Source organism: Pempheris klunzingeri, chromosome 24 (assembly GCF_042242105.1).
Source record: "Pempheris klunzingeri isolate RE-2024b chromosome 24, fPemKlu1.hap1, whole genome shotgun sequence".
Taxonomy (NCBI): Eukaryota; Metazoa; Chordata; class Actinopteri; order Acropomatiformes; family Pempheridae; genus Pempheris; species Pempheris klunzingeri.
In genome coordinates this window covers 6,794,864-6,810,054 of record NC_092035.1, presented here as the reverse complement: position 1 = coordinate 6,810,054, position 15,191 = coordinate 6,794,864, and the positions used below count along the sequence as shown (strand labels likewise).

At 44.5% G+C, this 15,191-nt stretch overlaps 1 protein-coding gene across 1 annotated transcript; it reads left to right on the top strand.

Annotated features, from left to right (window-relative positions):
- Positions 1-3,422: 3,422 nt before the first annotated feature.
- mxra5a (matrix-remodelling associated 5a) lies at positions 3,423-14,586 on the top strand. Its single transcript, XM_070855952.1, has 9 exons — positions 3,423-3,610; positions 3,780-3,909; positions 4,153-4,543; positions 4,707-6,207; positions 6,262-6,368; positions 8,217-8,666; positions 10,207-11,125; positions 11,222-11,548; positions 12,725-14,586. Exons 1-9 carry the CDS (start codon positions 3,423-3,425, stop codon positions 14,313-14,315), a joined length of 5,604 nt encoding a protein of 1,867 aa, XP_070712053.1. The 3' UTR covers positions 14,316-14,586.
- The last annotated feature ends 605 nt before the right edge of the window (positions 14,587-15,191 follow it).

Genomic DNA, 15,191 nt, shown 5'->3' with positions numbered 1-15,191 from the left:
GGCTCTGTGACTTTACCTCCATGTGGTTTAGGGGCAGGTGTGGTATAGGTCTGCAATGACATTATGATGGACATAGCTCTTGGTCCAGCAGCTGGAATGGGATGCCCCCAACTAACTGTCCCTTCCTCACCCTCTACCTACATCTTCCTCCCACTTAAACACTGTCACAAAGTCACAAGGCCTCTGGACTGGAGCATGGACACTTGCACCCAAAATTATTTCTTTAACTGTGTGCTTTGTCTGTCCCCTTGAGCTGCTGTAACAGCAAATTTTCCCCACTGAGGGATCAATAAACGATATCTTATCTTATTCATCTCCCATTGTAAATTATCTGTAATTCACAAACTTTCAGCTGTGTTCAACGAACAACTAAAACAAGAACAACTGAAAAAGCTCAACACAACTAATATTACAGGTGGTTTCTCCATATTCAATACAAAATGCCACTTTTAATGATTACTGCAGTCTCTAAATTGTTCAACTTCCTGAGTAGAATCCCCCATAAAAGGATTCATTTGCAAATCAGGTGTTGTCTCAAGCACACCTGATGCTACTAATCAAGAGCCTCATTCGTTGCATCGGTTGTGCTTGAGATAGAACACATCAAATCCAAATAAAAAGTTAAGAGAGGAGATCATTGCTTTGCACAAACAAGCAAAAGGATACAAAAAGACAGCAAATGCAATGTTCCTACAGATGCTGTTGGAAGCAGAGTTCACAAGTTCAAAGCTAAAGGAACACTGGCTGCACTACCTGGACGTAACAGAAAGAAGAAGATATAAACAGCTGCCACAAGATTTCTGAGGAGGCAGGTGGCCGAGGACAGCATGGATTCAATCAAGTATCTGGAAATCCAAAGAGAAAATGTCATGCTGTCTGTGAGGAAGCTGAAACTTGGGCATCATTGGAGCTTCCAATAGGACACTGATCCAAAGCATGCCTTAAGGGTCACCAAGGATTTGCTTCAGAAAAAGTCCTGGAAGATGCTAGAGTGACCGTCACAGTCACCTGACTTGAATCCCACAGAAAATCTCTAGTGGGATTTGAAGAAGGTCATATCATCATAGCACGCAAACCTGAGAATATTAGAGAGCTGGAGGCTTTTGCCCATGAAGAATGGACTAAAGTTCCTCAGGACTGCCGTCACAACCTGGTGTCTGGCTATGAATCATGTTTGCAGCAGGTCATAACAGCAAAAGGGTGTTCTACTAAGTACTAAAGATGCTTGTCAAGAAGGGGTTGAGTAATTTTGAGACTGCAGTGATTATTCAAAGTGTCATTTAGTGTTGCATCTGGGAAAACCACCTGTAGTATTGGTTGTGTTGAGCTATGTCAAAATTGTTCATTGAACGCAGCTGAAAGTTTGTTAATTTTGCCCTTATTTGCAATGGGGGTTGAATAATTTCAAGTGCAAGTGTAGGAGATAGTGAGTCCCAGAGAAGAGGAGGGAAGCTGAGGGGCCAGAGCTAACAGCACAGCTAGTCTATCAATAAATATCGGCCAAAATTCAATGTCAACACGAATGAGCCCAAATTTCCAGCACATGATATCATGGAAGGATATTAAGTCTCATTAAATCAGCTTTAGAATCAGTCTTGAGCTGATATCGGACAGATATTCAGGTTCCAGCTTCACAAAATGACGCAGTAACAGACTTGGGCTGTCCTGTCTACTTCTTTTTTGAATGTGTGGCCCATTGTTAGCGTGAGTGTTTCTCTGTATATGTGTCTGTGCATGCTTTTTTCCAACTGCTGTGTGTCTAGACTGCATGCTGTGCATATGTGTGTCAGTGTTAATGAAAGGGCTTTGAAGTTTACCTTAAGCACTCAGCCCCCCCCCCCCAGGCAAACCCACAGTCTAGCATGTTTCAGGCTGGCAGAACAGTTTATGGTGAATCAGTGCAAAAGTCATTTTCTATTATTCATTCTATCGTTATCTTCAAGATCATCTGTTCTTTAAAACAGCGCGACATGTGACTGTAGCTCACAGAACATGTTTCCACACTATCAGCATGTCCACCTGTCATTGTGAAGCTCATACTCACATGCTGTATTTTGTTTTCTCTTGCTGCTGTGAGCATTGTCTCATCAACGACAGTGGACCAAACAAAGCAGGCGACTGCCACTGGACCCCAGAACTCCAGAGGCCCTGATCACTCCAGGCTCAGGTCTGTTTGTTCCATTTAACTGATTAATTATATGCATCAGTGACGCATATCACGTTTTCATTGTTACATGCTGTAAGACCCCCTTACATGTTTCTCATGAATCAAATGAGGAGATGAAGTGGCTTTAATGTTGCATTTTGGGATGGAACACCAATTCAAGAAGCAGAACCACATGTGAGGGTGAGATAAATTAGACAATTTAGATCAATATAAAAATGAAACTCGTACATCAATCTCTGAAGAAGCCTAACCGATGATTTAAAGGCATCACTTGTGTAAAATGATGACTTTGGTCAACGTTTTTGCTGTTGGGGGACTTTGGACTATGGTTTCTGGTCTACAGGGATGGAAGGAGTCTGGTCATGTGGTTTGGGTTTCTTAAAACAGGAACGATCAGTCTTTTCTTAATTACCAGAAAACCCCTTCAAAAGAAATCACTTTCCAGCGACACTCCTCACAGTGACCAAGCATTGTTACACTCAGCAGTGTAAGAGTGTGATTGGCTTTGTTACAGTATCATGCTCGAAAGTCAAGACACAAAAAGTTGAGGCTCCTCCTGTTGCGTCTGCGCCATGCGCGCAGGAGAAGCTCCTCCACTCTGCTCACTGGAGATCCGCAGAGCACGCTGGCATGCAGGAGGTGGACCCAAACTTTTCCCTCTGGATTTTCATTGACAATCTGTTCATTTTCTGCCCTGTGCAGATTTCCAAAGTTTGTAACTTCATTTCGTCTTAGTGGTTACCGTTTTTGTTCTGTTTTTAATTCAACTGTGCGGTTTCTTCACTTTATCCATGTTGAAATGGAATATGAGGAGTTCCTTAAGAGGAGTCTATCAAGATTTTGAGGTAAGAGCATCTATAATTCATTAAAATGATCTGAGCTGAACTTTTGGGAAGCTCTTTGGCTGAAATCCCCGCTGCAGCGCAGTGTGCGTACCGGAGTTCATCCATTCATGCGGTGATGGAGGCAAAGAGTCGGAACAGCAAATGGAGTTTACCTCTACCGGATTATGACTTTCATCTGAGACTGTGTAACTCCTATTCCACTTTAATTTACAAGAAAGTCAATCCGGTTGTTGCTCTCTTCGTCGGCTTTTGTCCTGAGAGGTCCGCTAGTAAAATGTCTATAATAATAATGATAATAATAATGATAATGGCAATGGCGTGGCATTTAATAATGGCGTTATGTGTATGTACCATTGTGGCTCTGGCTGGAGGTGTGACACGGACAGCTGCTGTGACTGCTCCTCTTGCGCATGAAGATGGACCCTCCAACCGCGTGCGTGCTTCAGACTCTGCTGCTGATGATCATTTTGCCCCCTGTTGCCTCTGTCCGCTGCCCCCGGCCCTGCTCCTGCCCCCAGCCCACTGAGCTCCACTGCACCTTCCGCTCCCTCATCACCATCCCAGCTGCTGGATCCAAGGTGGAGCGCATGAACCTGGGGTCAGTCCTTCTGACATGCTCAGCACTGACCTGCCTCCTATTTTGCTACACTGTCAGTGATTGGATTACATTGTGAAGGGATTTTATGGCATGTCAGTACCCAGGCTCATGTACTGTTATTCATTAATTTGGGTTTAATATTTATCATACTTACATTTTGTTGTTTCAGGTTCAATAGCATCAATAACGTCACAGACAAATCACTGGCTGGTCTCAGAAAGCTGGAGCTTCTGATGATCCATGGGAACGACATCCATAATCTACCAGGTGGTGTGTTCAGGGACCTTACAGCACTACAGGTACGCCAGCTGAACATAAGAATTTTACCTGGGACTGAATGAATGAATGAATGCATGAATGAATGTTAGTTGTAGCTCAGGTTTGGACATGGAGCTGGACTTGCTACTCAACTTGCAAAGTGACAAATGTTTCAAAATATTGTTCAACTGGAATGAATCACTATATGAAACTTGTAATATGGCTGCATCATTACATTAGATAGATTTATTGACTTTCATTCTCGTCGTTACTCATTGGTTTAGATGTTGAAGATTAGCTACAACAAGCTGAAGGAGATCAGCAGTGACACTCTTCAGGGTCTGTGGGCTCTGGCCAGATTACACCTGGACCACAACCGACTAGAGGTCATCCATCCGGAGGCCTTCCAGGGCCTCACCTCCCTACGGCTGCTGCAGCTGGAAGGCAACCGGCTCCAGCAGCTGCACCCAGCTACCTTCACCACCTTTACTCTGATGGGCCACTTCCACGTCTCCACTCTGAGGCACCTCTACCTGTCAGACAATGGGCTGACGTCAATCCCTTCCAGGCTGTTAGCCATCATGCCTCAGCTTGAGAACCTGTACCTCCATGGGAACCCATGGACATGTGACTGCAACATGGGGTGGCTCCATGACTGGAATAAAACCTCACCAGGTTAGAGTTAAAACATCTGCACTGCAATTTTATTTAGCCTTCGCTTTATTCTTGTGGTTAAAGAAATGCACAAATACTTTATGTCCAGTGATTTATTTATTAAAACAGCAAAGATGAATACTGCTTCAAGGTCTTATTTCACAGAATAGTTTTTTTTGTCCAGGTGTCTTGAAATGTAAAAAGGACAGGGCCCTTCCTGGAGGCCAGCTGTGTCCCATGTGCTCCTCTCCCAGGCACCTCCAGGGGGAAGAGCTTCAGTCTGGGGAGAACCTGGTCTGCAGTAGCCCTATCATCAGCTCTCCTCACAGGACTTCTCCACCTGATGATGTAGAGAGTGAGGTGATGACCAAGGAGGACTTCAGTGAAGCATTTGGAAACATCTCTCTGGGCCTGTCAGACGAACATGGGAATGAGGTGGATCTGGTGTGTAACATTAGTGAGCCGAGAGAGCTTACCAAGATCACCTGGGAGCAGGTTAACCAGCTCCAGCTGGCCACCAACATCACTTTGACAGTGGATCTTGAATGCCCTGTTGATAGAGATAAGTATGAGCGACTGTGGAGGTTAATTGCATATTATAGTAATGTTCCAGCCCATTTACAAAGAGGAATTATGCTCAGAAAAGAGCCTCATCCAACGTATGTGTACAGACAGGACTCTGAGAAGGATGCCCTATACTACACAGGTGTTAAAGTTAATATCATGGCTCAGCCAGCATGGATGATGCAGACATCTGCAGCTCTTCAGCTGAACAGACTTGAGTCATCAGCCAAGATGGTTAAATTGATCCTGAGCACAGACTTCACAGAGACGGTGGATACAGAGCTGGTTCAGAGACAGAGGAGGACATGGGTCATGATCGAGTCAATAAACACAACTCGTAAAGTGTTCAGTGCTATGTTGGGAAGCCCAAGTCAAATGCACTGTAACGTGCAAAGTTCTGGCCAACCAGTCATCCACTGGATGCTGCCAGATGGCTCAAAAGTGGAGGCACCATACAGCAGTCCAGAAAACAGGGTGTCTGTGTCCAGTGATGGACGGCTGGTCATTAAAGCTGCCAGCCACAGGGACACAGGAATTTACTACTGCATTGCCAAGGTTCACGGAGACCTGGCTGTCCTGCCATTCCATCTGACAGTGCAGGAATCCTCGAGCCCTCCCCCAGGGGAAGACGCTTCAATTATGCCTATCAAAGGATATGCAGGCAACCCTATTTCAATACCTTGCACAGCATCTGGTTCCCCTGATGCTGAAATCAACTGGATTCTACCAAGCAGCAACATAGTTAATTTCCAAGCCAACTCCACCAGAACTTTGGTTTTTTCCAATGGCACTCTACATATCCCACAGACTCAATTATTGGACAGTGGTTATTATAAATGCATCGCCATAAATCAACATGGTGTGGATACACTGGCTACAGAAGTCACTCTTGGGAGACGCAAAGGGCTGATAAGGCCTTTGAGGAAGTTTCCAGCAAGACCACAGTCAGCCTCAGGGGTCAACACCCAGATTACAGTCCCCACAGAGGATAGAGAGGAGGCTTCAGGGGATACTGAGGTTACTCAGGTGGGGGTTCCTACGAGCCACTTGGATCCTTTGAGAAGAAGAATTCCAGGAGGTGCAGCCCCAGGCAGGAGAGGCCTCCATCCTTCAAGGAATATGTGGCGAAGGCCGCCAGTCCCTCGAAAACCCACGCGATTACGCGTTGAAGATAGGAATAATATAGCTGACAGCAGGAGGAAGATTAATATGTCAAAGAGTAAAATAGACCCAGCGAAATGGGCTGACATTTTGGCTAAGATTAGGGACAGAAAAGCTCAGAGTACAGTGACACCACTACCAGTTCAGCATACTAAAGAGACGGAAATGACACAGCAGACAACACAGTTACAAGAAACTGTTGAGGGATCATCAGATGGCGTGACTGTGCAGGAAAAGGAGGGCCAAGATTACCTCACAACATTCACACACACTCCAGTACACCATACACCCTTAAAAACTAATAAACACACTATGCAAGGCCAAGGCATGCATGTGACATCTAATAGCCACACTGCACATGATACACGTGATATGACAACAATCAGTCAGCACACACACAGCATACATACTACAGCAGAACCACACACAACACAGACTATACACAGTGTACCGCACACAACCCATGATATGAATTTGGATCTCCCCACAACTTCCAACAGTGTATTTTTCTTCCCACAGACCACATCTGCTCCCCAACACACTGTCACTTTTTGGCAGGCAAATACAAACATTGCAAACAGCAACAGTACATTTTCTCTCGAAGAGAACCATAGCACAAATACAGATGTTGATGTCAGAACAGCTGATTGGTCCAAGGCATCAGAGAGGAGAGATAATATGGATAGATCAAATGTTGCCAGCTCTAATAATCACAGGGAACCCTCATTGAGTGGAAGTCAAATGATCCCTTTGGTTAATCCAAATGAAACAAGCCAAGAGGAAAATGGAAAATATCTTAGTGAGACTGTAACATCACAGTCACATACTCAGCCGAAGGACACAAGACTTGATGATTTGCAATCTCAAGCAATGCTCACAACAGCATCTCCAACAACTGTACATGTCCCCACTGCTACAAGAGGGAGGGGGTCTGACGGACAACCGGCCCCACCTAACTCCAGGAGAAAGAATGGGGGTCGTCGGAGAAGGCCAAACAGAAGGAAACAAAAGCTCACTAAACCCACCCAGTATATTGCCACCACACCTGCAAATGCTCCTCTAGCAACAGTCAGAATCACCTCCTCCACACAGCTAAAAACAGAACCATTACAAGTTACAACAGGCGATTTCAATACCACTGTTCTATTCAGCAGCAGCCAAACAGTGTCATCAGGCAAACTGAGTCATGACAAAATCAGAGTCTCAGGCCATGACAACAAAACAGCCACCAAACTCTCTCCACCACAAGCTTCTCCTCCTGAAATTAATGACAGCCTTCTACCTCTGGCCAAACCACTATTCAAAAGCACATCAGAGGCACCATCGTTTCCAACAGCCTCTCCAGGAGTGGGTCACAGGGAGACGAGTCCTCAAACAGCCTTGGGAATCTCAGACTCTGCATCTCCTCTGGAGAACTTAGATATGCTCACATCCACCACTCAGCAGAGGTTTACAGAAAGTCCTCCTCCACCTGTTAAACCCTCAGAGGAGACACAAAGGGTAAGCCTTGACAGTTCCACCAGGGGTTTTCACACTGTAACGCAAATGCAAACAGATGTCAAGCAGAATCAATCAGGCCATCAATACACACACACCGAAAAGGGTGAAAAGATGATTTTTAAAGAGACTGGCGTGCATTTTCCACTCCTGCCATCCCCATCCACCTCAGCTGCTTCCTTCATTAAGCATGAAACTACGACAATCTCTGAATACACCTCAAGTGGAAGAATTACAAAACCTACAGTCCCTGAAAGGTCTTATCATAGTTCTAGTCAAAATAAAACAACAAACAGTGAATCAGAGGCAAATCAACATGGTAAAGGAACTGCAGACGTAGGAATTAATGTTGATGGATCTATCACAACTATTGTAATAGAAGCACATCCCTCTCTTACTTCATCAAGGCCTGATGATGTAATCCCATCCAGAGTGGCGCCACAAGTCACTCTATCCAAAGCGTCTTCTCCAGGAGCCAAAATGGGCACTTCATGGGCCGCCACTGAGGAGGCTCCACAGATCAACGACATTTCAGACCACATCACCACATCAGTGAAACCATCAGACTTCCATCCTCTAACTCAATCAACTGACCACAACCCGGCTCCGTTTATTACTGTGAATCCAACTTCCCGAGCACTAAAATTGACCAGCAGGCACACAATCCAGCAGATGGCCACCCCTACCCCAACAACTGCTGTAATCCAGACTGATCCATTCAGTGAGAGACTGTTAACAAGCCCTCAGGACGTGCCCAGAAAGCACCAGCTACCTGGACAAGGATCTCTTCCAAGAGGAAAGCCAAGGATAACTGAAAGCAATTTCCAGACTCTCACTGTGAAAGCTGAAACAGATGCTCAGCTTCCCTGTGTGGCTGAGGGTGAGCCAATGCCCTTCCTGTCATGGACCAAAGTTGCTAGTGGTATGTATGACTCAACTTCATAAGTCAACTTTATGCACATTTTTCAGAACAGCCATGGCGCTTAACAAACTACGGAAAATGGAAATAATTATTAAATCAGTTTAATAAGACAGTGTATATAAGAGCCAAGAGTTTTTTAACCATGATCTTATTAATTTTAGTTTTCATTGAGCACCGAATAATATAAATTATTAATCTGAATAATTGTTATTACTATTGTTAATACTAAGTCAGAGTAGATAAAACATAATTCAGTTTTAATGATAATGTCCTTGTGCATAGATGAGTTGAGCCAAATTATTAAATCCTCCTGCTATTTGAAAAGAATGTCAGCAGATAATTTAGTTCCACAGCTCAGGCATGATTAAGGTGGTGAGACAAGTCACAGAGGGGAAGGGGGGTCGCAAAATGTCACTCCAGAGCAGATCATGTCAGGTTCATGTTTTTGATAAATGTTGTCGCCTCCAGGTAGAGTTATCGTTATGGAGTAATGACAGGAGCATCTTCTAAGGTTGGAAGTGATGAATGGCTTGGTTTTCCAAGTTTTATGAGCCCAATCAAGTATAGGTTCATCCCCCACTTTCTGGAAATCTTGCAGTAACTGGGCCACAAAATATTTTGGCCACAGTCATCGGTTACTAAGCAGGTGCTGTTTTGCCTCTATCTAGGCCTTTACTTTTCAATCACATCAGCTACTTGTCTTAGTAGCCAAATCTGAGTGTGGGAGCAGTGAAGACACAGCTTGTTTCTGAAGAAGGACCTGGCAAGACTGAAGGAAAGGAAAGGCAAGGCAAATGTATTTGTTTAGCACCTTTCAGACGCAAGGCAACTCAAAGTGCTTTACAGGGACATAAAACACTATAAAAACAAGACATGACGCATGTAAAAGACATGACGCATCTTTTATGGCCTGATTTAAATGTGCTGACAGTTTTAGCACCTGAGGTATTCAGGAAGCTTGTTCCATAGGTGGGGAGCATAGAAACTCAAAACTGCTTCACCTTAGTTCTGATTCTGGGAACGCTGAGTATGACAGACAAGTTACAGATTTTCTGTCTGTCTTTACTATTTTCTCTGTAAAAATGGATGCAAAGTCGTTGCATGATTTGGTGGATAGCAGTTCAGGGGGGACTGACCGGGACTTTGGGTTTAGCCCCAAGCCGGACCCAGGACTTGTCAGGGATATTGTCCGGAGGAGGAGCAGACTCAGCTGCAGGACAGAGATCACTGGCAGCAGTCTCTCGAGCGCTGGATAAATCGGTCTGATCGGTCAACATGGACATTTCCATCAAGTACTAAAAGTGTGTATTAGTTGGGATGAGGACTCTTCATCATGTCTTTCTGTCGGTCAAAATGAAGCATTCTCCTTGTACATGAGACAGCACCCACGCTAGTATTGTATTTTTGTATACCTTCTAATTACTATACGCATTTCACCTACAGTATATTGGATATTTTTTATATTCAGTATTTACTTTAGATTTTTATACTATGCATGAGTATTGTCATGAATGAAATATCTCTCTTTGCATTCATGCAGGGGCAAGTATTGCTCAGAACACTAGGGTCCAGAGGTTTGAGGTCCATCCAAATGGTACTTTATTCATCAGGAATACACAGCCCATGGACGGGGGACAGTACTTGTGCACAGTACAGAACCAGTATGGCACAGACAAGATGATGGTCAACCTTGTGGTCCTATTCCAGCATCCTCGGGTCCTCCAGCCTCGGCACAGAGACATCACTGTGCCTTTGAGTGGCAAAGTCGATTTGGAGTGTAATGTGGAAGGGCACCCTATGCCTCGAGTCACATGGGTGCTGTCTAACCATGTCCACATGGCTGCTGCCCCACATGGTATTGCTCCTCAACAGCGTGTGGCCGTCTTGAGTAATGGAACCCTCCGGATCAGCCAGGCCACTTACACAGACAGGGGGATTTATAAGTGCATTGGTAGCAGTGCAGTCGGAGCTGACACAGTCTCAGTTCGCCTTTTTGTCTCAGGGTTGCCACCTGTGATTCAACAGACGCAGCATGAGAACACCACCCTTTCAGAGGGCAGCACCGCCTACATCCACTGCACTGCCACAGGTGCCCCTCAGCCTGTCATCCACTGGATTACACCTGATGGCCTACAGCTCACCGCTTCCCAGTTTGTTACTGGACGCAACCTCCTCATCTTCCCCAATGGGACTCTCTACATACGGGCATTTGGCCCAGAAAATGCTGGGAAATACGAGTGTTTAGCCAGTAACAACGTGGCATCCAGCAGAAGAACAGTGATCTTGAGCACTGGGAGGAATCCATCCTCTGCCAAGGCCAGTATCACTTCATCGTCCCCCCAGAGAACAGATGTGATTTATGGGGAGAGGTTGTTGCTCAACTGTGTGGCAAAAGGAGAGCCGGAGCCCTGGATCATCTGGAGGACACCCTCTAAAAAGCTGGTGGATGCTCAGTTCAGGTAACAAATGCATAGGCTATTTAATATTTTAAATTTTCTGCATAAATGCCTCTATTTAATGTCCTCTGTATGCTATTGGTTCTATTGTCTTTGCAGTTTTGACTCCAGGATCAACGTGTTCCCCAATGGTACAATAACTGTTCATTCTGTGACCGAAAAGGACAGTGGTGACTACTTGTGTGTGGCACGTAACAAGATGGGTGATGATTATGTTCTGCTGCGGGTCAATGTGCTGACTCGACCAGCCAAGATCAAGCAGAAGCAGCAGCAATCCAGTCAGGAGGTGGTTTATGGTGGAGACTTGAAGGTGGACTGCATAGCCTCTGGTCTCCCTAACCCAGAGATCAGCTGGGCACTGCCGGATGGCACCATGGTCAACCTGGTCAAACAAAGAGGAAGCATGAATGGGGGGCGCAGTCGCAGGTAAGAGCTTCTTATTAGTAGTGAATCCAAGAATTAACTTTCATTTCTAAAAGATGCCCTCATCACACTGTACTACAACGGAAGTTCAAATTAGTCTGCCCCTTTTTGAGCAGCCTGGCTATCTGAGCCTAATGGTTAGATTCCACCTGCAACATAGCTGGTGGAGTCTAGTTAATGCTTGTGATTCTACCAGGAAGTCTAGCAGCATAGAGTAGGTAAACCAGGCAGAAAGTCACTCACTGTAGTTAGATTTGAAATTTCCCCATTGTGGGATAAATAAAGGAATATCTATCTATCCATTGAGTGCAGTTAATCCATTAAATCCAGACCTGCTGAATCAACTGAGGGATAAGATACTGTAGTTTTAGAGACACTGAATAAATGAAAAAAGAGAAAAAATCTGAATTTGTTATAAATATGGTTACTACATCCATCTTAGAGAGCAGCCAGCCAGCAGTGCCAAGGCAGGGAAATTCCAGCGGTCTGATAATAGCTTATACTGACACTTGCATTGTGTGTACAGGCGCATCTCTTCACACAACACAGTCCAACTGTAACATTGAACACTGAATTTGGTATGTAGAAATTCTGATGGAAAACCAGTTTCACCTGCTTCCTTGAAAAAATCCAATGAATGAGACGACCAATAGGAATCACTATTGGCTGTCTCACTGATTGATTAATTCAGTGACAGACTGGTAACAAAGCCCTCAGGACATAGAGAGCATCAGCTGCCTGGACAAAAAAATCTCAAACCTTGCATAACAGTAAACCTACAAATGATCAAGTAAGACATTTAAAGTTCACATGTCCATATCACTTATTGGAAACTATTCCATGCTACAATGGCAGCTCACTACATTAAGATTAATGACTCTTCACTTCCACAGAAAATTCATTCAAGAGCCAATTTTGGCATGTGCTGCTACAACACTAAAACTCCTTTGCATTTCAGCTGTATTTAATGTTAGCTGCTCTGACACATAGAACAATACTACTTGTCAGTCTATTAAGGTTTGGCAACCAAACTCTTTCTCACACATAGCAGCTGACTGAACACAGAAAAAAAGCTCACACAACATCAAATACCAGTACCTTGTGTAATCTCATAGTCTCATACCCCTATCTCAAAAAAGCCTTAGATAATTACAGAACCCCTTTCTAACCTCTATCTAGGTATGTGGTGTTTGACAATGGGACGCTGTACTTCAACGATGTCGGCATGCCAGAAGAGGGCGACTACACCTGCTATGCCGAGAACCAACTTGGCAAAGATGAAATGAAAGTTAGAGTCAAGGTCAAGGTTGCAATTTCCCCACCACAAATCCACAATGAAGTCCAAAAGATCATCAAGGTTTTCTATGGTGAGTCTGTTACACTGAGATGTAATGCGAAAGGGGAGCCGATGCCAGTTATCACCTGGATATCCCCTACAAATAGAGTGATCTCCCCTGCTTCAGACAAATACCAGTTGCTGGATGATGGGACATTGGTGGTTCAAAAGGTTCAACGTTCTGATGGTGGTAACTACACCTGCATGGCCAGGAACAATGCAGGACAAGACCATAAGGTCATTAGGCTGGAGGTCCTGGTAACATCTCCAACAATCAACGACCTAAGAGGAACTGCCAACACGATGAAGGTGACTGCGGTCCAGGATCAGCGGAAATTGGTGGATTGTGTGGCAAAGGGAACTCCCACCCCTCGCATCATGTGGGTTCTACCAGGAAATGTGATCCTTCCTGCACCATACTATAGCAACAGAATGACAGTTCACCAAAATGGTACCTTGGAAATCCGGTCACCGAAGAGGGCAGACTCAGGGCAGCTGTCTTGTATTGCTCGTAATGAAGGAGGGGAGGTCAGGCTTGTGGTTGAATTAGATGTGAAGGAGTTTGTGGAAAGGCCACAAATTAGAAGTCCCACAACAGATAGCCTGTCACTGACTGTGGGGAATGCCATGACATTGAATTGCTCCTTTGATGGCTCCACACTACCTCATGTCACTTGGATCTTACCCAGTGGCACACCTTTGCACAGAGGTGCACGGTTGTCTAAGTTTTTCCACCAGCCTGATGGTTCATTGATCATCAGCAACCCCTCTGTTGCTGAAGCTGGTATGTACCGCTGTTTGGGGCATAATTCAAAAGGCCTTGTGGAGCGCACAATCACATTGTCTCCGGGCAGAAAACCAGAGATCAACACCAGATACAATTCTCCTGTCAGTGTCATGAATGGGGAAAGACTTTTGCTTCACTGTCTAACCAGCAGTGAGCCCCTCAGACTGACATGGACACTACCCAGTGGAGTAGTCCTCAACAGGCCACAGAGAGCTGGACGATATGCCGTACTGCCCAATGGGACGCTTGCCATCCAACAAGTATCTGTGTATGATCGAGGGTCATATGTTTGCCGTGCTGCAAACGAGTATGGCAGCTCTCTGCGTTCTGTGTCAGTAATTGTGATTGCATACCCACCTCGAATTACCAATGGTCCTCCCTCTGTAACTTATGCTAAACATGGAGTTGCTGTTCAGTTGAACTGCCTAGCAACTGGGATCCCTAGAGTGGAGGTAGCATGGGAAACACCTGACAAAACCCGTATGGTTGTCAGTGCACATCCACGCCTTTTTGGAAACAAGTACCTCCACCCACAAGGCTCCCTCATTATCCAGAACCCGACCCAAAGAGACGCTGGTATCTACAGATGCACAGCCAGGAATGCTGTTGGCTTAGACTCTAAAGCTACAATTCTCAATGTGTTCTGAAAAATTTCACTGTTCACCATGGTCCACTGACATACTGTATGCCCAAGCAACTGCCTAGTAAAAGCAGCTAATGTTTTTAATGATTACGATGTTGTAAAAACTGCTGTCACAGTGTTGAAGTAATGAGTTGATTGAAACTTGCAATGATGTTGTGCATGTGTCTGGTATAGAAGCCAAAAGTCGATGGGATTTTGTGGGCCATAGTTACCATAATCCACATTACTGGGAAATTTTAAGCATTTAGATACTTGTATTAGTAATTCTGTTGTAATGTTTTAGGCTAATGACTTGTATAGTCTGTTTGGATGATTCAGCATACCATCCCTCACCAAATGATGAACTAAACTAGAAATAATAACCGTTAAATTATTGGCACTTCATCCCACAAGGTAAGGACACTGATGTATAATTGTGCTGTTGTTACCTGATTGGTTAAACGCAGGCCAAATATCAAGATGAAGTTAAAATATATATATTGGTATATTTCTAAACTTCTAAAGGTTTCACTGGAGGGAGGTGGGAGTGCAAAGGTAAAAACAAGTGTCTCTATATTCCTATCATAGTAGGACAAAAAAACATGTTCGCACTTAATAAATAATGAAGATAGAGAGTATTCAGATAATGCTGCAAATTCTTTAGTTTAATCAGATAATGAGATGTTCTGCTGCAAGACATACAGGACTAAAAGCATATCCTGCTATCACACACTATTATACAGCTACTTAACTGCAATTTGTGTAACACAAGTCCTCAGATTTAATTTTCCTCAGCAATTTTTGACTCCACAGCAAGTGGTTAAGTACCAGCCCACAAAATAACATCAGACTGTCTCTATAAGCTCCTGTTCAGGTGTTACACATTAAAGCGTTCCGTGGC